The 25849-nt window shown below is 34.7% G+C and overlaps 1 protein-coding gene across 2 annotated transcripts in view; it reads right to left on the reverse strand.

Moving 5' to 3' along the window:
- The window catches only part of LOC136032124 (uncharacterized), a 153206-nt gene that overhangs the window by 15699 nt on the left and 111658 nt on the right, over positions 1 to 25849 (reverse strand). The window contains exons 22-24 of one of the 2 annotated variants that reach the window (XM_065712292.1): positions 23449 to 23594; positions 17956 to 18103; positions 105 to 184 (exon numbers count right to left, since the gene is read on the reverse strand). In XM_065712292.1, coding sequence (XP_065568364.1) covers positions 105 to 184; positions 17956 to 18103; positions 23449 to 23594 — 374 coding nt within the window. Of the gene's footprint in view, positions 1 to 104; positions 185 to 17955; positions 18104 to 23448; positions 23595 to 25849 lie in introns of those variants that run through there. The other variant, XM_065712293.1, reaches the window with a different exon arrangement.

Raw genomic sequence — 25849 nt, forward strand, 5'->3', positions numbered from 1 at the left:
AGTATACCAATTTTCATGGTCGGTTGGGCAAGAGGGAGGTAAAAAAAAACAAAATTCTAATTTCATTTTTCTTAGGAAAGAAGAGAAAGAAGAAATAGAACTACCTTTTCGTTTAACGTCATTATGAGCTGTCTTCTTTAACGGAAAGCCTTTAGGGACATTTGGCTTCTGTACTTCAGCCTCTCTGTAAAATAAGTACAATAACAATCAATCATTAATATCATAATACCATAATAATATATATTGATGATATTATTATTGTAATAATATATTATAAAAAAATAATATTTGTACTAATAATAATAATAACATAGTAATAACATGATAATTACCATTATTAATATTTGGTTCTTAGTATATTTTTTGTTATTAATCTTGCAAAGATATGTCTCTAAGTTTATGCATAAATATTAAATCATTCAACAAAATAAAGTCGCCACTATGTCAATACTTTAACTTTTGATGGTTCAGTCCCCCTACGCCCATCAATTCCCAAAACACAACAAACGAAAATTTTGAGATGCCATTTTGTTCAGCGTGGTTGAAAGGTCCAGAAATTGTGTCTTTGACAATCCCCATACCTTCTCATGATTAAAAGGCCAATGAAAGGGCAAGTGTCCTTTTTAATAGTTGAAAGTTATTGGAAAGCAGTAAACCCCCTCCCCACGCCCGCCATTTCCCCAAACTCTTCTAATCAAAATTTGAAAGAGCCATTTTGTTCATCATTATTGAAAGGCTCGGAAATTAAATCTTTGAGGATTACCCCCTCCCCCTCCTAAAGCCCTCAGGACAAAAGTTGTAAGTTATGTCCTGGGGCATATATGGTATATAGCAAGGGTGATCGTAAAAACTTCGGAGAGGGCTCATTGGATTGATAATACAAAATTCTAGTGCCCTTTTTGAGATTCAGAGTGACAGGAGAGTGGAAACCCATTTCTTCTCGTAGAAACTTCGAAGAAGGCTCATTCGACTGGAAATTGCAAGGACAGACAGACAGACAGACCGAAAAAAATTGCGATCGCTATATGTCGCTTGGTAAATACCAAGCGACATAAAAAACGAACAGAAAATAATTTTAAAAACTTTTTCCATAAAACAAGTTTTCCAAAGAAAAGTAAAGAGCTTCATTAGGCCAAGAATGAGCAAACGTTAAGTCAGATAATCTTCCAAGCGTAAAATGACCACAAATCACTATCAATATATAAATGAAACTCAAAACGAACAGAAATTAAAATAAATAGCCGAGTCAAACGCCTTCTCAAGACCAGAACACAATTTGCGCTCTACTGAAAACAAAATACGTTTGAAATATTTTCACCTTTCTTACTTTAATAAATACAAAATCATCAAAACCATTAGGGACCAACGTCAGTATATATCAATTAAACTGACAATCCATGGTCATTTGTTTTTTTTTTAAAACGAACTGTAGTAAGCAGCAACCCGGCTCAATAGTAACCGAAACTCTAAAAACAGAAGTTTGATACCAATAGTTACTTCAAAAGAATTGCATTTAAATGCTGATTTAGGTATATAAGTTACATCAAGTTTAGTCTTACCTATCAAAGTTACAAGCCTGAGAGAATTTGTCTTGTTTTAGAAAATAGAGGGATCCACCCCTAAGAAGTGACAGAATCTTAACGGAAATCACATCATCAGATTCAGCGTATCAGAGAATCCTACAGTAGAAGTTTCAAGCTCCTATCTACAAAATGTGGAATTTCGTATTTTTTGCCACAAGACAGATCACAGATGTCTATTTATTTGTTTTTTTCTTATTTTTTTTCAAGGGTGATCGTATCGACTCAGTGGTCCTAGAATGTCGTAAGAGGGCTCATTCTAGTGCCCTTTTTAAGTGACCGAAAAACTGGAGGGCACCTAGGCCCTCTCCCACACTCATTTTCTGACCCAAAGTCACCAGATCAAAATTCGAAAAACCCAATAACTATGTCTTTGGGGACGACTTACTCCCCCACAGTACCCGTGGGAGGGGCTGCAAGTTATATATATATATATATATATATATATATATGTATATATATATATATATATATATATATATATATATATATATATATATATATATATATATATATATATATATATATATATATATATATATATGTATATATATATATATATATAGTTACATATATATATATGTAACTTGCAGCCCCTCCCACGGGGACTGTGGAGGAGTTGGGGTGGCGCGAGCGCCACTCCAACAACTAGTTGAAGGAGGCGCTTCGCCCCACCCCAAGCCCCCCGCGCGCGTTAGTCGTTACGCGCCATATTAGTAACGCGCCATTGTAGTTGTGTCCCTATGTCCCACCTGTGAATATATATATATATATATATATATATATATATATATATATATATATATATATATATATATATATATATATATATATATATATATATATATATATATATATATATATATATATATATATATATATATATATATATATGTTTTTAACTACGTAAAACTTGCGAATATACAACATTCTTCGCTGTCCCATTGTCTGTGCATATAAATAGATTGTCAGGTTTACCGACTCTTGAACATGCAACATATAAATGTCCATGGGGAAAACAATCCGTATTCAGATCTATACCTCATGATTCTAATGATTGCCCTTGAGCTATGTTGATGGTGATTGCTAATCGAACATTCCCTGTGTCCCCGTCGTCATTTATATATCCCCCTGTGCCCCCGGCGTCCCCGTTGTGTCCCGGTCGTCATTTATATTCCCTGTGTCCCGGTCGTCATTTGTGTCCCGGTGTCCCGGTCTGTATATACATTCGTTTTTGAATTGGTATATGATTAAATAAATTTTTAGTTTTTTTCCTTTTTTCTTTTTATTTATTTTTTTTGGTTTTTCCCTTTTTTTAGCTTTTTTAGTTTTTTTCTTTTTATTTTTTTTGTAGTTTTTATCTTTTTTATTTTTTTTTATTTATATTTTTTATTTTTATTTTTCTCCTTTATTTTTCAGTTTTTTTCCTTTTTTAGTTTTTTTTCTTTTTAGTTTTTTTATTTTTTTACCTTTTTTTACCTTTTTTTATTTTTTTTATTTTTTATTTTTTTATTTTATTTTTATTTTTATTTTTTTTTATTTTTTTAGTTTTTTATTAGTTTTTAGTTTTTTTTGTAGTTTTTACCTTTTTTTTAAGCCAAGGTTCGAACCTGGAATCTCTTGAACCTAGAACCTGGAACATTACGCCTTACCAACTGAGCTACATCGGCTTGAATACATTCGTTTTTGAATTTGGTATATGATGAAATAATTCAGACGTCATATGCGGACAAACACGACGTCACTCGAATGACAGACAGACAGACAGACAACTTATTTTTATTTATATATATATATATATATATATATATATATATATATATATATATATATATATATATATATATATATGTATACCTAATACCTTGCTCTTTACGCTAAAGTATTTTTAGTAATTTCAATTATTTATTCTACGGCCTTTGTGATTCAGGGGTCATTCTTAAGGAATTGGGACAAATGTAAGCTTTAGTGTAAAGAGCGAAGTATTGACGAGGGGGCGAACCCCCTCATATACGTAGTAAAAAAAATACGAATATGGAAGTTCGTTACGTAAGTGAATTCGTAAATTACGAATATTTATTAATTTTTATAATAATATTTATTACTAATAAAAACGTTCGTAAAAAATTATAAGTTCTAGTGGCCTTTTCAAGTACCCTAAAATTGGAGGGTAGCTAGGCTTCCTCCCCCGCTCCTTTTTTCTCAAAATTGTTCCATCAAAACTATGAGAGAGCCATTTAGCCAAAAAAATAAATTAATATGCAAATTTCGTTTTAATTATTCATGTGCGGAGAGCCAAAATCAAAACTTGCACTAATTCAAAAACGTTCAGAAATTAAAAAAAAACAAGTTTTTAACTGAAAGTAAGGAGCGACATTAAAACTTGAAACGAATATAAATTACTCCATATATGAAGGAATTTAGAAATTCGTTTTAATTATTCATGTGCGGAGAGCCAAAATCAAAACTTGCACTAATTCAAAAACGTTCAGAAATTAAAAAAAAAACAAGTTTTTAACTGAAAGTAAGGAGCGACATTAAAACTTGAAACGAATATAAATTACTCCATATATGAAGGCCGTTCCCTCCTCAACGCCCCGTTCTTTACGCTAAAGTTTGACGCTTTCTCTCAACTCTACTTTTTAAAACAGCTCCTTACTTTCAGTTAAAAAAACTTGTTTTTTCATTTAATTTTTTTTCAGTAAAGCGCAGATTGTGTGCTGGTTTTGAGAAGGCATGGCATTTATCAGCACTACTAATTTCAATTTTTCCATTTATTTACTGATAGTGATTTGTGGTGTTTTACGCTGGGAAGATTATTTGATCTAATTTTTGTTTATTCTCGGCTTAATGGAGCTCTTTACTTTTCTTTGAAAAATTTGTCTTGGGGAAATTTTTTTTTTAAGTTAATTCCAAAAAACGGAAACGATTATAAAAGCATCCGTGAGTTATTCTAAAAGAGGAAAAATAGAAAAGAAAAGTAGAAAAAAATTAAAAAGCAGGAAATTGTGGGAAAGTAGACAATGATCTATTACCATGTTTGAAGTTTCCCCTTCGAAAACTGCAGGACGTTTTGCCTATCATCTTTTACCATTCACATTAGGCATACAATGAGCATAGGTCTTAAATGCCAAATATTCCGTAGCTAATGTATTCTTAGCAAAATAGCCCAAATCGTGCTGAAGGCCAATATTTAAAAAAGATCTTAATCTATACTCATATGTGCCGACATGATCATGAAACTTTCGTGCTCAGTTAATTTTTCATGCCGGGACTTAGGCAAAATGACCAGAACTGCCTTTGAAATATGGTCCCCAGAGTTGCCAACAGTTTGGTAACTTCGCAAAACACTGATTGTCACTTCCCAAAACAATCTACAAAAATATTTTAGATGTCCAGTCTTCGCAGTGAACAAAACTAACGGTCTTTCAGAAGATTTAATTTTTCTACATACATTATCGTTAGTATAATTTGGGTTTGGCATGACAAACGGGAAAAAAAGTTTATTGGAAAACAAATAGGCTCCAGGCAATATTTCAATATCTTCTTTATCGTAATAGAAATAAAACAGATGGTCAAGAGTTAATCGGCCCTTCAATCAAAATTTTCAACAAGATTTCGCTTTCTCCTTGTGCGTTATTTATAACATGGATATCAACTGTGACGTCCCATATGAACGTCATAAGACAAATATTTCTTGAAAAAGGTTTATATATATATATATATATATATATATATATATATATATATATATATATATATATCCTTGAAAAAGGTTTATATATATATATATATATATATATATATATATATATATATATATATATATATATATATATATATATATATATATATAGGCCGCCAACATTTCACACACCATTTTTTGTGAACGAAGGTAATATATTTTGAAGCAAAATTTGAAACTAACCTGCTGCTTTATGAAATTAAATAAAAACAAGTTTTTCTTTAACTGAAAGTAAAAAGAGACATTAAAACTTAAAATGAACAGAAATTATTTCAGATATGAGAGGGGCTTTCCCCTCCTCAACGCTCCACTCTTTACGCTAAAGTTTTTTATTGTTTTAAAAAATAGAGTTACGAGAAAGAGTCAAACTTTAGCATAAAGAGTGGGGCGTTAAGGACGGGACAGCCCCTTTCATATACGGAATTACTTCTGTTCGTTTTAAGTTTTAATGTCACTCTTCATTTTCAGTTAAAAAACTTGTTTTTTTATTCAATTTCTGAACGTTTTTGAATTAATACAGGTTTGATTTCGGTTCACCGTACATGAATAATTAAAACGAAATTTGCATATCAATTTACTTTTTTTTGGCTAGATGGCTGTCTCAAAGTTTTTATTGGACGATATTGAGACAAAAAGGGCAGGAGAGGGGGCCTAGTTTCCCTAATTTTTTTTTGTTACTTAAAAAGGACTTTAGAACTTTTAATTTTATTTACAAATATTTTACCAGCAAAAATACAATGTAAATTAGATACGAACAGAGATTACTTTAAAACTGTTTCAAAAAAAAAAGTTTTTCAAAGAAAAGTATAAAGCTATATTTTACCAAAGGTGATCAGAAATAAAGTCAAATCATAATTCAAACTTGAAACAAACACTATCACTATCAATGAATAAATGGAACGCAAAACGAGCAAATATTACAATGAATAAACAAGTCAAACTTAAAACAAATAGAAATTACCACAAACAGGAGTAGGGCTAACGCCACATAAGCCTTGTAAAGGCCAAAGTGTCATTTGCGCTTAATTAGAACCAAAATATATTTCCAAAGTTTTTTCTTCTATAACATTAATAATTCAAAATTACTAAGATCTCCTGTACTGAATATCAGTATATATTGAACAGTCCGTCTACTTTCATTAGTTCTTTTCACTAATCTTGGTAAATTTGATATTTGTGCTGTTGTTTTTTTTTTTCGATATTATGACAAATAAAAACAAATTGCTGCAAATAAAAACTATTCTCTGTAAAGCGCAAATGGCGCTCTGGCTTTTGGAAGACTTACTGAAACCAAACCATATTTTCAAACTTTTATAACTTTAATGATTCCAAAGTTGCTGACTCCCAGGAATTAATATCAGAATATATTAAAGAATCCGTCTACTTTTATTAGTGTTTTTCAGTGATCTTAGCTAAACAGGTTAATCATATAGGGTTATACAAGAATTAATCATAGTCTCATTTCTGGTAATTTCTGTTCATTTAAGTTTGACTTAATTATTCAATGTAGTTTCTGTTCATTTTGAGCTTCATTTATTCATTGGCAGTCAGTTAAAAAGTTTCAACTATGCTTTAAATAGACGAATTTATTTCTAGCCATTTTTGGATATATGTAGCACTTATTTTTCTTTGAAAAACCTTTTTTTTGGAAACATTTTGAAAAAATTAAAACTTGTAATGGCTATAACAAACTCTTACATACCTAACATCGATTTATTCTTATTTTTTTAATTAAGAAGAAATTTAAAATGGTTTCTAAACTTTTTAACTTTATGAAAAAGGAAGTAATTTCAACTTTATTTCATTTTCTAGCAGTAATTAAATAACATAATGATGGCAGCTCCTTACCATGATAGAATGATTAACCTAGTACAGTCGATCTAAGGTTTAACCTCAAACAAATTAGAAAAGTTTTGATTTTGGTGCCATTCCAACCAGAAAAAATTCTCTAAAACATATAGAAAATCAGCCAAAATCGGACAAGATGAAATTGACCGTTTTTCGTCTTTTCTTCTAAAATGACAACTTTCTAAAAACGACTTATTTCACCCTTATAGAAAGTGTGTAATAGGTAAATCTCGTGCGTAGGTGAGCTTAATATCCAAGAATAAGCAAAGACTAAAAAATAGCAACCTGTTGAACTGATCGCAGAAGGTCAGAAATGGCTGCTAAATTTTACATATCAAGGAGCTGTGTCTTGAGTTTTGACAATGAAAACTTTAATTGAAACAATTAGGAAACATGTTCCTATCAGAATTCAGAGGTGATTTTTCTGTTTAAATTTTGGCTTAGTTCAGTGTCAAGTGGATGTGTGACGCACTTCAGTGTCAAGTCGAAAACTATAGGCTATAAATCATAGAATATAAAATATCCTTCACACACCTCAACATGGTTAAATACAGCCAAGGGCAATAATTACTCTGGAAAAAATTTATAACATTAAGCTATTTGCCCTTGAATATTTTGGGTTATAAAAAAACGACACGAATTTACTAATTAGGAAGACCTGTTTTTGGACAGGCGAGCCTTTCGGGCAAGTTATAAGTCAGGCTCATTGAAGATGCTCATAGCAACAGTTGAAACCAAATCAACTAATGGTAAACAAAACGCAGTTTAAAAAAATTAAGAAAAGATCCAGCGTCGTCTGAAAAATCTTTCATCTGTTTAGGAATTTATTTACATCCGCTGTGTTGCAGGGTAGGTATTTGAAACCACCATTACTGCCAGGCTGACCAAGGTTGCCACTCGGTAAAAAAAATAATCACTAGATTTTTGTGATTGCCAGGTTGATTTAGTGATTTTCTTCACTAATCTAGTGCTAATCAACCACTACTGCTAATCGAGATTGCCACTCGGCGAAACAAAATTCTCTAGATTTTAGTGATTACCTGGTTGATTCAGTGATTTTCATTTTAGGCAATATAAAAAATCGCTAGAAATAGTGATAAATCACAAGGGGTGGCAACCCTGCTGCTAATGTTACTAAAACGCCTCACTGCTGCACCAAGTTACCTGATGCCAACATAGCTGCGCACACTCCTCCTCCATCTCAATCTATTCTATTCATCTCAATCTAACGACCTCTTTCCGCTCCATTCAGGAACGAACTACTTTTCGTTTGCCCAAGATGGATGGCCGAAAAGGAAAATCTTCGGCAATCTCTCATTCTTCATCCACAATGCGTCTCCTTGCAATTTCAATCCTTTTCTCATTATAGCTATAGAAAGCGGAATAGAAGCACATTTTTCGTACAATTTACAGTTTGAAAACAGTCAGTCCAACCGGAACCCGAAACAATCCGTAGACAATTTCTCTGGAGAACATCTAACAATTCCTTCTCCGTCTTCCGATGCGCCCAAGTTTCGAAATCATACTTGACCAGTGTCATCACTGTAGCCTCAGATATTCTAATCTTGGTTTGCAGACTTATCTTCCTATCCTTCTAACTCTTTTCAACTGTGAAAAACCAACAAAGCCTTTCCTATTCTACTTTTAACATCTTTAGTGCGTCCACCGTTTTGACAAATAATACTACCAGGTAAGTAAAGCAATTCACTTGATCAATCTTCTCGTTACCCAACATAACCTCTTCACCCTCATCAAGATTGTAGCGATAGCTGCTGACTAGTAAAGAACAAACCGCTGCCCATAGTAGCCACAAGTTTAAAAAATAAGTTAAAAAATATATATAGTAACAAAATTCCCATTTGCAGCTGATTCAGGAGTGGTAACTATTATTTCGATTAATATTAAAAATTAACTTTATTTTGAAAACATGAATTGTATTTTTACAGGAATCGCGAAGAGGAGCCAATAACCCCTCGAAAATTACATCGGATCAAAAAAAGTAAAGTTTTGGAATCGCCATTATCAATAGCCCGGCATAAGAAACTTATAGTCCGTCCCCCTCCCATATCAAATAGTGATAAATCACAAGGGGTGGCAACCCTGCTGCTAATGTTACTAAAACGCCTCACTGCTGCACCAAGTTACCTGATGCCAACATAGCTGCGCACACTCCTCCTCCATCTCAATCTATTCTATTCATCTCAATCTAACGACCTCTTTCCGCTCCATTCAGGAACGAACTACTTTTCGTTTGCCCAAGATGGATGGCCGAAAAGGAAAATCTTCGGCAATCTCTCATTCTTCATCCGCAATGCGTCTCCTTGCAATTTCAATCCTTTTCTCATTATAGCTATAGAAAGCGGAATAGAAGCACATTTTTCGTACAATTTACAGTTTGAAAACAGCCAGTCCAACCGGAACCCGAAACAATCCGTAGACAATTTCTCTGGAGAACATCTAACAATTCCTTCTCCGTCTTCCGATGCGCCCAAGTTTCGAAATCATACTTGACCAGTGTCATCACTGTAGCCTCAGATATTCTAATCTTGGTTTGCAGACTTATCTTCCTATCCTTCTAACTCTTTTCAACTGTGAAAAACCAACAAAGCCTTTCCTATTCTACTTTTAACATCTTTAGTGCGTCCACCGTTTTGACAAATAATACTACCAGGTAAGTAAAGCAATGCACTTGATCAATCTTCTCGTTACCCAACATAACCTCTTCATCCTCATCAAGATTGTAGCGATAGCTGCTGACTAGTAAAGAACAAACCGCTGCCCATAGTAGCCACAAGTTTAAAAAATAAGTTAAAAAATATATATAGTAACAAAATTCCCATTTGCAGCTGATTCAGGAGTGGTAACTATTATTTCGATTAATATTAAAAGTTAACTTTATTTTGAAAACATGAATTGTATTTTTACAGGAATCGCGAAGAGGAGCCAATAACCCCTCGAAAATTACATCGGATCAAAAAAAGTAAAGTTTTGGAATCGCCATTATCAATAGCCCGGCATAAGAAACTTATAGTCCGTCCCCCTCCCATATCAAATAGTGATAAATCACAAGGGGTGGCAACCCTGCTGCTAATGTTACTAAAACGCCTCACTGCTGCACCAAGTTACCTGATGCCAACATAGCTGCGCACGCTCCTCCTCCATCTCAATCTATTCTATTCATCTCAATCTAACGACCTCTTTCCGCTCCATTCAGGAACGAACTACTTTTCGTTTGCCCAAGATGGATGGCCGAAAAGGAAAATCTTCGGCAATCTCTCATTCTTCATCCACAATGCGTCTCCTTGCAATTTCAATCCTTTTCTCATTATAGCTATAGAAAGCGGAATAGAAGCACATTTTTCGTACAATTTACAGTTTGAAAACAGCCAGTCCAACCGGAACCCGAAACAATCCGTAGACAATTTCTCTGGAGAACATCTAACAATTCCTTCTCCGTCTTCCGATGCGCCCAAGTTTCGAAATCATACTTGACCAGTGTCATCACTGTAGCCTCAGATATTCTAATCTTGGTTTGCAGACTTATCTTCCTATCCTTCTAACTCTTTTCAACTGTGAAAAACCAACAAAGCCTTTCCTATTCTACTTTTAACATCTTTAGTGCGTCCACCGTTTTGACAAATAATACTACCAGGTAAGTAAAGCAATGCACTTGATCAATCTTCTCGTTACCCAACATAACCTCTTCACCCTCATCAAGATTGTAGCGATAGCTGCTGACTAGTAAAGAACAAACCGCTGCCCATAGTAGCCACAAGTTTAAAAAATAAGTTAAAAAATATATATAGTAACAAAATTCCCATTTGTAGCTGATTCAGGAGTGGTAACTATTATTTCGATTAATATTAAAAGTTAACTTTATTTTGAAAACATGAATTGTATTTTTACAGGAATCGCGAAGAGGAGCCAATAACCCCTCGAAAATTACATCGGATCAAAAAAAGTAAAGTTTTGGAATCGCCATTATCAATAGCCCGGCATAAGAAACTTATAGTCCGTCCCCCTCCCATATTGAACAACAAGAAAAATCGCTTTTTGCATGTCCTCTATTTGTCTGCTTCTTTTTTTTCATTCACCGCTAGCAGGACACTAGAACATTATAGAGAGCTGTTAATTGAGCTTGGATTCACTTAAAAGCTATTTTAATACATACGGCACCCTAAAAGAGCAATTTGAATGTCATTTGTGGAATTGAAAGGCTGGGATGAAAACGGTACTATCAAATTTCTTGACTCAAGTAGAATTGTGCACCAAGAATGGGTTCTACAGGGTCATATAGTTAATCTTGCTTGCTATCTGGAAAAATTGACTTGATTGCGTAAAATAATTTCCAGAAAGAGACCCAATTTGTGGCAAGATCAGTCGTGGGTGATTCACCATGACAATGCACCCTCTCATACAACCAATATCGTCAAGCAGTTTCGTGTCAAAACGGGCTTTGAACCCCCCTCCATAATCACTAGATTTAGATACTCTAAAATTTTTGGTATTATCGATGATTAAGAAAAAACTGTAAGGAATCAACCGTTAATCATAGGCACCCCAATGGCGCCGCCTAAGTAAAGAGCGATGTGGACACAATATATTATTTATTTATTTTTTCTTAGACAAGGGCACTCCGTACCGAAGGAAATGTACAAACTTCAAAGAGGGCTCATTTGATTGGAAATTGATGGGCTATTACCCTTTGTAATAGTCAAACGTGATTGAAGGGCAACTAACCCACCTCCCACGCCCATCATTTCCCCAAACACATCCAATCAAAATTTTGAGATAGCCATTTTGTTCAGCGTAGTTGAAAGGTCTGGAAATTATGTCTTTGAGAATGACAACCCCCCAGAGCCTTCGGGGCTGTAAGTTATGCCATGGGGGCACATAAGGTTTTCATAGAAAGGGTGGTCGTATAAGCTTCATAGGAGACTTATTAGATTTGTAATCAGAAGTTCTAGTGCCCTTTCTAAGATTCAAAATGATCGGAGAGTAGCTAACCCCACCCCCCCACACGTCGTGTCTTCCCAAAATGAACCCAAGAGAAATTTTGAGACGGCTATTTTTTGTCATAGAAACTTGAAAAAGGGCTCATTTGATTGGAAATTGAAAGGGCTAGGGCCATACTATTTTTTTTTTTTTCGTCGACCAGGGCACTTCGTATCGAAGAAAATGTCTTAGAAACTTCAAAAAGGGCTCATTCAGTTGGAAATTGAAAGGGTTAGTGCCCTTTGTAATAGTCGAGAGTGATTGGAGGGCAACTGACCCATCCCCCACCCGTTATTTCTCAAACATCAAAAACAAGAAGAGCATTAGGGAATTCTTTTCGCAAGACAGTAGAAATCTAATTTGAATGGACATTTCAGCCCTATGTCAAAGGACCGTCCTGTTTATGTTTTGCTGAGGACAGCCCATGGAAATAGGGCCGAAATATTCGCTCAAATTAGATTTCCACTGTCTTACGAAAAGAATTCCCTAATGCTCTTCTTGTTTTCGATGTTTGTGATGGAAAGGCAGGATAGTCTTCGTCGCTATTTACATCGTTTCTCCCAACACACCCACTCAAAATTTTGAGGTGGCCATTTTGTTCAACGTAGTTGAAAGGTCAGAAAATTATGTTTTTGAGGATGACAACTCCACAGCCCTCAGGTCAAACGTTGTAAGTTATGCCCTGGGGGCATGTGAGGTTTATATTAAAATAGTGATTGTATAAACTTCGAAGAGGGCTCATTGGATTGGTAATCAGAAGTACTAGTTCCCTTTTGAAGATTCAGTGTGAACAGAGGGCGGATATCCCTCTCCCCCCACTTTTTATTAGTCAATAGTGATTGGAGGGCAAAAAGCCCCCCCCCACGCCCATGAATTCTTAAAACACCTCTAATCAAAATTTTGAGATATTCATTTTGTTCAGCGTAGTTGAAAGGTTTGAAAATTATTTTTTTTAAGGATAACAGCCCCGCCCCACCGAAGCCCAGCCCTCAGCGCCAGGGTTGTGAGTCATGCCCTGAGGCATATGAGGTTTTTATGGAATAGGTGTAATTGGAGTGCTTTACTATTCGCTTTATATGCTTTACTTAAAGTATATATATTAAGCGATTTGAAAGCGACAGAGAAATAAACAAGAGCCAAGAGCGCATATGACACTTGTGACGAAGTCGGAAGAGCCAAGAGATCGGATCTGGTCCGGTTATGTCAATAACGTATCTAAAACTTGTGCTTATTCTTCTCATCAAGCTTCATCCCGATTTCTCCACTGTAAGCATTTCTCCAAGATTTTCAGTTCCTAAGATTTTCGTGTCCCTCCTCCGCCCCCAATGTCCCCAGATTCAACCCAAACTGACCCATGACATCTTTCTATATATCAAGTTTCATTAAAGATCCGATCACCCATTCGTGAAATAAACATACCTAATTTTTCACGATTTCCCCTCCCTCCAGCCCCCCCTCCCAGATGGTTACATCGGGGAAACGACTGTTATCAAGTCAATTTGTGCAGGTCCCTGACATACCTACCAATTTTCATCGTCCTGGCACGTCCACAAGCACCGAACTCGCTAAAGCACTGGAAATCCCCCCAACTCCCCCAAAGACAGCGGATCCGGTCTGGGTATGTCAATCGCATATCTAGGACTTGTGCTTGTTCTTCTCACCAAGTTTCATTTCGATCTCTCCACTCTAAGGGTTTTCCAAGATTTCCGGTTTCCCACTCCAACTCCCCCCAATGTCACTGGATCCATCTAAATATCAAATTTCAGTAAGATCCGTTAACCTGTTCCTAAGTTAAAATACCTCATTTTTTCTAATTTTTCCGAATTAACCGTCCTTCCACTCCCCCCAGATGATCGAATCGGAGAAGCGACTATTTCTAATTTAATCTGGTCCGGTCCCTGATACGCCTACCAACCTTCAGCGATCGCTGTATTGATGCATCTATTTTCAGATCTTCTTTATGTAAAAATTGGGGTGATCCAGGATTCAAACCTGAGACCTATCGCACCCTAAGGGAGAATCATACACCTAGACCAGCAAGCCAAACTTCAGAAAAACAATCACTTGTTCTTCATCTCGACTTTTCAACTTTTCATTCGTTCGCCCCCCCTCCCGATGGTCAAATCGGGGAAGAGAGTATTTCTAATTTATTCTGGTCTGGTTCCTGATACGCCTGCCGACTTCCATCGTTCTAGCTTATTTAGAAGTGCCCGAACTAGCAAAAACAGGACCAAAAGACAGACAGATAGACCAACAGACAGACAGACTGATGGACAGAAATTGCGATCGCTATATGTCACTTGGTGAATACCAAGTGCCATAAAAATGGACTTTTGGAAAAATTATAAAAAATGAGGTATTTTTAACTTAAGAACGGGTGACCGGATCTTAGTGAAACTTGATATTTAGAAGGAACTCATGTCTCAGAGCTCTTATTTCAAATCCCAACCAGATCTGTTGACATTGGGGGGAATTGGAGGGGGGAACCGGAAATCTTGGAAAACACTTATAAATGTCGTAGATATGTGATTGACGTAACCGGAATGGATCCGCTCTCTTTGAGGGAGTTAGGTGGTGAGGTTCAGTGCTTTGGCGAGTTTGGTGCTTCTGGACGTGCTAGGACGATGAAAATTGGTAGGTGTGTCAGGGAGCTGCACAAATTGACTGGATAAAGTCGTTTTCCCTCGATTTGACCATCTGGGGGGGATGAAGGGAGAGGAAAACATAGAAAAATTGAAGTATTTTTAACTTACGGATGTGTGATCGGATCTTAATGAATTTTGATATTTAGAAGGACCCTGGGACTCTTATTTTAAATCCCGACCGGCATTAAGCCTCTGATTTTCCTTTTAAAGCAATCTATTGATTCTTATAATTTTGCTAGAGCTCATACCATAGCTCTTGTTATGTCTAGGCTCTTCTTTTAGTATTATTTCATTGAAACATACAGAGCAATGGTGCCTCAATTACCTTTTGAAAACGAATAGTTTTTTTTTTGAAGAAATGCATTTTATTCTTTAGAGTGAAGTTCATCAACGACACATCTATTCGGCTTTATGCATTTTAACGGCATGTGTTTCAGAAATATTAATGGCATTGATGCATATCAGCTAGATGGAACTAGATCAAATAGCAAATTAATGATAAAAGATAATGATAAAAGAGAAAAGTCTTAAAATAGATGTTGCTTTCAGTAAAGCGCGTATGACACTCGCAATGTAATTGGAGTGTACGAGGGAAGACTTCACCCTTCATTTATCTAGTAATAACATTTTAAACATGTAAAAGCAAAGCGAAAATATTTTAAATGTATTTCGTTTTCAGTAGAGCGCAAACAATGTTCTGGTCTTGATAAGGCATTGAGGTTGTCAGATGCTAATTTTTGTTCGATTTGAGTTTGACTTTGTCATTTATTGTATGATTTAAATAAACAAAACACATCTAAAATGTTTTCACTTTCGATGTATATTAAACTAACAATCAAGTAATATTTTTTTTTCAGTAAAGTACAAATTATGTTCTGGTCTTAAGAAGGCATGGGGGTTTTCGACCCTAGTCATGTTAATTTTGGCTCATTTCGAGATTGACTCAGTTATTTATTGTAATTTCTGTTCGTTTAGAGTTCCATTTATTTACTGATCGTGATTTGTGCTAGCTTTACGCTTGGAGGACGACTTCCTCGTTCATTTTGTCTAGTAATTTTAGTTCGTTTTGAGTTTTAGCTGAATTTTACTTTTGTTTTTGTGCAAATTAAAAGTTCATTATTGTTTTTTTTTTGTTATCAAGTTGTTTCTATTAACCTTTTGCTGATTAATCATTATAATGTCTGTTATATTTTTACTCTGCTTTAGACACATTCGCTCTTTACTTTTGTAAAAAAACTTCATTGATACCGTTAAAAAGTCAACGTCAGAGGCCTTGTCAAGGGTAAGAGAGGAACAAATTCACGAATGCTTTGAAGGTATATTGTTAAATTACATCACTTTTTCGAGTAAAAGAATTTTAAAGGAATTACAATCTTGTGAATAGTGAACTTAATTGTTTGGAGCATAGAGAAGAAATTCTGGAAATACACCACCACCAACAACTTAATTGTAAACCTTGTATTACGTTTTAAGCTCGATAGATCTGAAACTAAAGATTCCAATGATATAAGTATCCTGAATGTCGTAATTTTCTCAGAATATATTTATCTAAGGTAACACAAAAAAGAATTTTTTTTTTTTTACAGATTTTCATTGCAGATGCAGTACAAAATATGACAGGATTTGATAATTTTTCTACGTCTCCTGTATAGTGTTTCCCGTTTAAAAAGTAGAGTTGATTTAAAGCAAAGGTTACTTGAGTTGTTCCAGTTAAGACGTTAATTTGTACTCGTAGAGATAGAAATAAGAATAGAAGCTGGATTCTGAAAGACTTCCCTGTTAACCCGAAGTAAAGCTAATTTTTAAGATGGAAGATTGGAATAAATAGCGAAACTAGCAAGAATAAGAACTCCAGTCTTTTATGTCTATGTTCGTATGATAGGTATTTCAAAATTAATTTTTGGAAAACCTGGAATGGAGCCGACACTTTTATAAGCTTTAGTCCCTGTCGCTGCAGACGAATATTATAATCTTATATGAGCCTAAAAGAGATTAGGAATTGTTGGAATTGATTTTCTTCTTCAAAGTTTAGGGCTGCAAGTGATCTGGTCATGCGGTCAGCTGTCTCCAGCCCACTCTTTTGGAATAAAAACAGTAGTTCAACCTTTACGAAAAGTCAAATCAACTATGAAAGTTAAGCAACATTCTTTTACTTAATTAATAAAAGTCTCTGTAACAAATGTATACTTTTTTTTAATTCCTCAAATACAACAAGAATTTAAGAAGTGATACCAAACTACGAAACTTTTATCCAAGGCTTTCTTAAATGTGAGGCTAATATTCCCTCTTTCATGCCCTCCCCCTTTACATTCAAGTTCAATGTTCCTATGACCATGCTTAGAGGATGATAATAATTCACAAAAAACGTACCCTTCTAAATATTTACTTAGAGGGGTCTAAAATATCGAAAACGAGACAGAAAATAAGACTATAAGAAAAGTAGACAGAAAAGCCTTCTCATAAATAACCAGATAAATAAAAATAAATTAATCTATTACATTATGTATTAGTCCAAATTCAAGCCTTAAGCAATAAATTCAAGCCTTACAACAAGATAGACAATATCAATCTTACATAATTATAACATCAGGTGCTTCATTTGTTTGTTGTTTTTTAATAAGGCCAGGCATGTCAAATTATTTATATTTCAAAGCTATAACTCACATTTCATTTTAACCCACGATAACAGATAAAAATGAATACTACGCACTCTTGTGCCCCTTTCCTAATTACGTACAAAACAGATGGAATTAAAAAAAAAAATTGTAGAAAAAAGTCTTGAAAATAATCATTTTGAAAAGAGGAGTATGATTAACCTTTAAACATGACCTGTTTAATTACACTACAAAAAGTACTTCTGCGAAAAATACAAGATTTTCAGGTACTGCCGTGAGAAGGAGGATTTAGCATCATCTTCATTACAGATAAAGAAGAGAAAACCATTCTATTTCGCTTAAGAACGAGAGGATACAGCATTATCTACAATTATTTGAAGCATACACACAAGCCGGTCAAATATAAACCATGAGAATATAATCCTTTACAAAGATGAGCTGTCAGAGAACAATTGCAGTCGAAAACGAATTGAGATTTTAATCTTTCATATATATTTATACATCTAGATTGTCATAAATGTCCTTACCTCGGAACAATTATCTGGCTTGGAAGTTGATAGCCCTTATCTGTAACAATTAGACCATCAGGCACATGGGATTCTTTGGTGTCAGAACAAGAAACAGTAGACCTTTCTTGGAACTGTGAGCTTGACATCTTACATAGATCTTCCGCTCCTTAAAAACATTTAACATATACAGGGGTATAACTTGCCATAGGGAAGGGAGGACAAACGTCCCCTCCAGACCCCAGTTTACCCCCCCCCACCACTTCCAGCTTCAATTTATTTTCTTCAAAAATCTTGTCGAAACGAAGATATCCTGCATAATTCAAGCAATCAGAGAAACGGGTCAGTTTTCTTTAGTATATCTTTACCTTTATGGCACTATATGGCTCATTTTTCCTTTGTCACTGTAATTTTCACTTGTTTTGGGAAACTTAGCTCCAACTTTGCCTCACCCCCCCCCCGGGATTTTGACGAAATTACACCACTAAACATATAACAAATAATTAACATATAGATACATACCTAATACCTATAGTTTAGCAAAACAACCGTTATGCAGGCTTTTTGCTCTGCTTACTTCACTCGCTAACATTAGCATTTTGGATCTTCAACCCTTACAATAGGCACCACAAATACAGCCAAATAGACAACGGACATTAACAATGATAGCCTCATTTAGTAGTATACGACTACAAATTTAGCCTTGGTTCATTGAAAGCTTACTTTTGCTAATTTATACCGTAATTTAACAGTTGGAGTATTAGCTATGTTTCAACTAAAAATATTATAATTTAAACTAAATAGCTCTAAATATCTACAACTCAATATAATAATTTTTAACTTTAGTTTTGACTCCGTATAACTCTTTTACTTTGCTCCCCAATTTCAGAAATATTTGCCCAAAGTTAGTTATCATAGAAAAGTCCTTAAGGCGTTATGACTTAATAACGATTAAAATACTAATTCCTTCTTTCTTTCTATTTAATCACTGCTTTCTAAAGTTCATTAAAATGCATTCAGATACTATATAGTGTAATTTTTATTTTCATATATCCTAAGCTTAAACAACAATAGGCTTCGTTATGCACTATAAAAAATCGAGATTGAAAGGCAAAATTTAAACAAATAATTTCAAGAATGATTACATTATACTTGTAATACTAATAACTTTGAGCTTTGTCGCATGGCATCAAAGGGAGATACACCAAAATATAGTTGAAAGTGTGCTTTCAACTACATTATGATTAATTACAAACTAGGTTTAATTGGACTCAAACCTAAACAATAAGTACGCATTCATCTTTAGTAATTTCAACACTGTTCTCATTATTAAACTGACCTGAGATCCTACAACTTAAATGTTTTATTATCTTAATTTTGTTAATATTAAACAGTTTTCGGTATTACGCTGATTTAAAACCAGAAAGCAAGTGCTCTACCGGTTTAACTTTCTTCATACAACTTCTACACAACACCCACTACCGACATCTATATACATCACGATCCAGAAGCACCTAGCTCGAATATTGTTCGGAAACCTGATCAAATTCCGGACACATTTAATTTTTTTTCGTAGCAGTAATAATACCTAATGGGTTTCAACTGATGACACTGATATGACTAGGGCTCGAGGCTGCTTTAGCTTTTAAAATGTTTGCAGTTAGGTATACACTGTTTAACTTATTCTCCATAATTACTTTTATTTTATCAAATGATCATTTCTAAGGTTCAGAAATAAAGTTGGTCTAAATAATACTAATTAGAGACAGAGGAAAGAAAAGTTACTTTTCAAAAAAGTGCTTTCGTTTTCAAGCTGCACATGCCGAATATTTTACCTTGAGTAGAATTTTTGTACGACAAGTACCTATTGAAATTATTATTGAATGTTGTTTACAAACTCAAATCGAAAAAAGCAAAAAAAAAAAAAAAAATTCAAACCTAGCTTTCTGTATCTGCATACACAATTGAACTTGCTATGCGCAAGTCCAATAACCTAATGGACTTTCAGGAGTATAATGGAATGAGCCAAATTAAAGAAACTTAATCAGCTCACATTTCTTCCAGAAAACTGACTCATCGGAATTACCTCAAAGCATATTCCTGATGAGGGCAACCACTGCCAAACTGAAGTTTTATTATTTATAAAACCCAAAGAGTAAGGGTAAGCTTTAAGAGTGGAAACTAGCGCTGGTGTCGGCGATTAGCGTTTGGTGACACTTGACATTTTTTCAAGCTATGTAATCGCTTTTCTGTCAGGAACTGAAATCAGACAATTTACTACACTAATCTTACCAACTACAAAAATTAAATTAATTATTCTTAGTATTATACTGAAAAAAAAGCCCTTCTGAATACAACAAACGTATTTTCATATTGTTCAGGAACATATACTGACATTTATCAACTACCCAAATCCAAAATCACAAACGGTTTTTTAACTCCATGGATAAAACCATTGACGTACTAAATAATAATAAATGACAGACCCGAATTTAAGCTATATCCATGAGCTTTTTCTTTAGTACCAATCAATAAAGGGAAAAGGTTTGAAATCAAAATCATGGACATTAACAAAACGGCCAGACCAGATTAAACTGTTTCGAAAAAAAAAAATAAATAACGAGAAAAAATTACTAGATGTAACTGGAGTGAGGTTCCCGCTTGCATTCATTCGCTTTGTTTAAGTCTTAATTGTGATTATTTACTAACAAGAAAATAGTATTTGACTGGTTCAACGTCCCACATTTCCTCAAGTGAGTTGCTACCTAGGAAATAGCAATTAAACTACAGAGGTTTTTATTAAATTATTTAAGTGGTTCAGAAGACTAAAAAGAAAAATGCTGTTGCTGGATGTCTGGTCTTTAACCGTATCTTAAAAAAAAACGATTGTTATGTTGCAGATTGTAAGGTTTTAACCGGATTACCTGTGCTTCAGAAAGGTATTTCTATCATTTCTATTTATTTTTATACTTATTATTTATACTTATTCCTGTATTACATGTATATTAATACTATTGTCATTTTTCATTTTTGCACCTTTCTCCTTTCTTTAAGAGCCAAACTACGAAAATTTTATCTACTCATACTCTAGGCCCCAGCGTTTTTGCTGGTCCACTTTTGCGAGGTTTTCAGGGATATTCCCAAAAATTTGGGGATAGTGGAAGCAAGGAATAGAACGCAACTGATGAGCCAGAAGTAATGAAAGAGGTAATAAAGACCTCTCAGCTGCCATTCTGGGGAGACATATGAAAGTTTACCAGCAGCCACGGAATTCCTTTGTTGTTTTAAAATACTTTTGTGCGAGTAGATAGCGCAGTGGCAGAGTGCACTTTGCACTGTGACGATAAATCAGATTAATCCAGTTTTTATCAAGAAAAAAATCACTCAGTGATAATTTATTGCACCCCCTGGCATTTAGCGCCCCAAGGCCTGGGCCTATTGGTAAGTCCAGGCCTGCTCATATTTTCTCCAGGGAAAAGTACTTCATTATTTAACAAAAAAAAACAACCGTCATCAAAATACAAACCTAGCCTACAAATCTGTTAAGTAAAAAGTTAATCAAAATTCTAGTCTACAAGCCTAGTCTTCCAGTCAACAGTTTCAAAATTACAGAATATGTCTCTGAACAAGAAAAGTAATTATCATAGGTATGTCTGTTCTTCAGTTATGAAGTAAAACAAAATAAAGTTCTTGACTGCTTCAATTACCAGCAATATAATAAACTAACCGCCATTATATGTAATTAATTCGTATTTTTAAGCGAATCAAATAAACAGTTAAACTGCCTATGGACAGGTTAAATACAAGTCTAGGTTCCTAATAAAAGAAATGATCCAACTTTACTTGTACACAAAAAAAAATGTCCTTGAGATTGACTGAATTCTGCTTGGCAAAGAAGATGGCCGAAAAGCAATACGCAATACACTCGGTGTTAAACCGAGGAAATCGTTTGCTTTTTTTGGCAGCCTTTCCTATTCAAATCTTTTCTGGTTGTAGACATTGCGATTCAGAATTTCTGTTTGAATTGGGCCTGTATGATTTTACATGACCAGCAGTTCGATAGATTCATTCATTAACAAGAGCCGAGAGCTCATATGGCATTTGTGACGAGGTCGGAGCCTAAAATTGTATCCAGTACTAGAGTAATCGATTTTGCTGTTCTTTGTTTATGGCAATTATTAAAAAGATAAACTTGCAAATACAGTGTTCCTATCTCTTCTTGTTCGGTATTGTCCCACCAAGTTTATCCCGATCTCTCCACTCTAAGCGTTTTCCAAGATTTCCGGTTTCCCCCCCAGCTCCCCTTAATGTCACCGGATCCGGTCGGGATTTAAAATAAGAGCTCTGAGACACGAGGTCCTTCTAAATATTCAATTTCATTAAGTTTCGATAACCTGAATTTTTCCGAATTAACCGTCCTTACACTCCCCCACCCCAGATGGTCGAATCGAGGAAGCGAATATTTCTAATTTAATCTGTTCCGATCCCCGATATGCCTGCCAACTTTCAGCGATCACTATATTGATCACGTATCTAGTTTCGGAGCTTCTTCATGTTAAAATTGGGGTGGTCCAGGATTCGAACCTGAGATCTCTCGCACCCTAAGCGATAATCATATCCCTAGACCAGCAAACCACAATTAAGAAGAACAATCATTTCTTTTACCGGAAAATGAAATTCTTCTCAAATATCTCGTCCGCTCGCCCCCCCCCCCCACCAGACGGTCAAATCAAGGAAGAGGCTATTTACAATTTAATCTGGTCTGGTCCCAGATACACCTGCCATCTTTCATGATCCTAGCTAATCTAGAAGTGTCCGAACTAGCAAACCAGGACCGACAGCCACACACAGAATGATAGAAAATGCGATCGCTATGTGTCACTTCGTAAAAACCAAGTGCTATAAAAAACGGGAAAAAAGTAATTAAACTTAAAACTAGCAGAATCCGATTCACGTAGACTCAAACTTGAAATGAACATATTACCACATATAAGAATTAGATGACTACTCTCTTCAGAGTAATGGGACACAGATCTAGCATTTGCACTCTATAAATTAAAGAAAAACAGATAATTCCTTCTTTTTAACTAAAAAAATGTTTTGCTGAATAATTAATTCACTACATTCTTTAAAGATTCAAAAGAGCGGATTTTATATTACCTATGTTTAGAATAAGGTAAAGGTAAAGGATGCGGCACTAGACCCTAGAGGTTCGAACTGACGGTGCTAATGTCCGTCTCAAGGCCCCTCAGCCAGGATGTACAATGGGAGACGGCGGGTGTCAGCCATCCAGTGCTTTCGCCCACGATGTTTAGAATAATAAGCCAAAAAAGCCTACAGAAGAAGGCGAAAAAACCTGTTTATTTCCTATCTTTATGAAATAAACCTATTATTAGGATATTATTATAATTTATTATAGATTATATCCTACGACGCAATTTGCTTACCGTCTCTTGAAAGAGATTGGGGAAATAAATTAAATATAGATTATATCCTACGACACAATTTACTTACCGTCTCTTGAAAGAGATTGGGGAAATAAATTAAATCCAAGTGGCAGAACTGAAACACCTGACTGAGCCAAAAACTCATTCTCCAAAAGATGATCACTAGTGGCAGGAGGTAGATGATATCCCATTGAGGCCTTCAAATTTTCAAAACTAAAAAGAGAAGTTGCTTGAGAAAAAAGGAAGATGGTTACATAGTTCCAAAGTTTGTTTTTAATTAATAGTTTTACATTTTTTGGTTCTGGCGAAACTATTAAAATTCCTTAATAAAAACATAGTTAGAAATCACTAATATACTTAGCAGAAAATTACAATTAAAGAAAAAAAAAGAAGAAAAAGAACAAAAATTGACCCCTGTACAAACACCTGGTCGTAACATTGGTGAAGAAGCCTGCTCGTCTGTAAAACTCAGATCGTCTGATATTGCATTAGCTTTTTAATTTCCTGCAAGTGACTACTTCCTGAATGCAGCATTTAAATCTTTAACCGCTCCAAGTTCGATGTTTTATTCCAGTTTCAAAATGATGATCCATCACAGCTGGCACTCAAGATATTGCAACAACTGCTATAGAACTGTGTGAACATTTGTTTTTTTCCTTTATTTCAGCGAGCAACATGAGATTTAAGGCCTAGCCAAAGTCCTTCAAATTTTCAAAACTAAAAAGAGAAGTTGCTTGAGAAAAAAGGAAGATGGTTACATAGTTCCAAAGTTTGTTTTTAATTAATAGTTTTACATTTTTTGGTTCTGGCGAAACTATTAAAATTCCTTAATAAAAACATAGTTAGAAATCACTAATATACTTAGCAGAAAATTACAATTAAAGAAAAAAAAAGAAGAAAAAGAACAAAAATTGACCCCTGTACAAACACCTGGTCGTAACATTGGTGAAGAAGCCTGCTCGTCTGTAAAACTCAGATCGTCTGATATTGCATTAGCTTTTTAATTTCCTGCAAGTGACTACTTCCTGAATGCAGCATTTAAATCTTTAACCGCTCCAAGTTCGATGTTTTATTCCAGTTTCAAAATGATGATCCATCACAGCTGGCACTCAAGATATTGCAACAACTGCTATAGAACTGTGTGAACATTTGTTTTTTTCCTTTATTTCAGCGAGCAACATGAGATTTAAGGCCTAGCCAAAGTCCAAAAATTTAACTCCCTAGTCAATTCTTTTTCTTAGACGGCAAGTCGGTCAAATACAAAGGTATCAGTTTTCTTCGTCGCTTCAACTAAACAAACATAAGAGAGTTGAACTTAAAGGGTTTCTAACTCAAAATTATGACTAGGTGCAGGTTATCCTTAGTAATTCTTCTTGTAATAATTTATACAATATAATTTTTTATATGTACTTATTAACCGGCAATTTGATGTCTGCACGGTACTTATTCTCTAGACACTGATTAAACTGGTTACAACTAACTAATACTTGACTGAATCGCTCCTGAACAATCCGAGTGGTTAGTCCTTTGGTGTAATTTATGCATTCTAACACGCTCCGATGACAGTTGGATCTAGTCTTTTGAGGGGAATGTTTTACTTTGGAACACAAATATGTAAAGTATTTGAAGGGACTGTAGCCAGGAAGTATATAATATAGAAATCAGTTTCTTACTGTTGAATAGAAAATTTTATGCTCCATTTTTTGATACCCCACAACAACAGTGTCAAGTATAGCAATCTAGAATGCAAACCCGAAACAGGTTTTATAATTATTTTGGAATTATAAAAAAATAATTGTCGGCTTTAAGATTTGATTAGATAAAAATATTCACCACATTTTTTTATTTCTATTGACATAAGAACCGCCGAAATCACTAATTCAGGAACGTCAGGCAAACTCCAAATGTTTAACATGGGAGGTTTGAGAAGATTCCTTGAGAGAGCGTCCTGCCTTTATACACTTCTAGCATCAAACAATATTTTATAATTTCAGGCAAGTTTTATTCGATCTTAAATCTGGTCACTTAGGTTCGCTATCGTACACCTCAAAAGCCACTTTTTGACTTATTCGTTAACTTTTCGTTTTAATTTAAAATTAAAAGCTTGGTGCATTGTTTAACTTCGACAGCTTTTGACAATTGGTATGAGGTTTTAAGAAGGTCGCCAATTAAACAAAAATCGGACAAAAAACAAAAAAAGAACAGGCTGCATTAGCTACCGGCACATAAAACAATGACTTTGATTTTAAGTAAATAAAGTTTGATTCACAGACTAAGAAAATTCCAGAAATATATACCATTATAAAATGCAGGCACTGGAGATTTTAAAGCTTTGCAACTATAAACAATACCACCTTTTTTGTTGCCCAAAAAAAGATATCATCAGCGAACGACCTACCATAACACCCGACAAGTGCTGAAAACCTTGCACACCACAAATAACCGTTAAGAGAAACATAGCATTCTGG

This window comes from Artemia franciscana, chromosome 10 (assembly GCF_032884065.1).
Source record: "Artemia franciscana chromosome 10, ASM3288406v1, whole genome shotgun sequence".
NCBI classification, from domain to species: Eukaryota; Metazoa; Arthropoda; class Branchiopoda; order Anostraca; family Artemiidae; genus Artemia; species Artemia franciscana.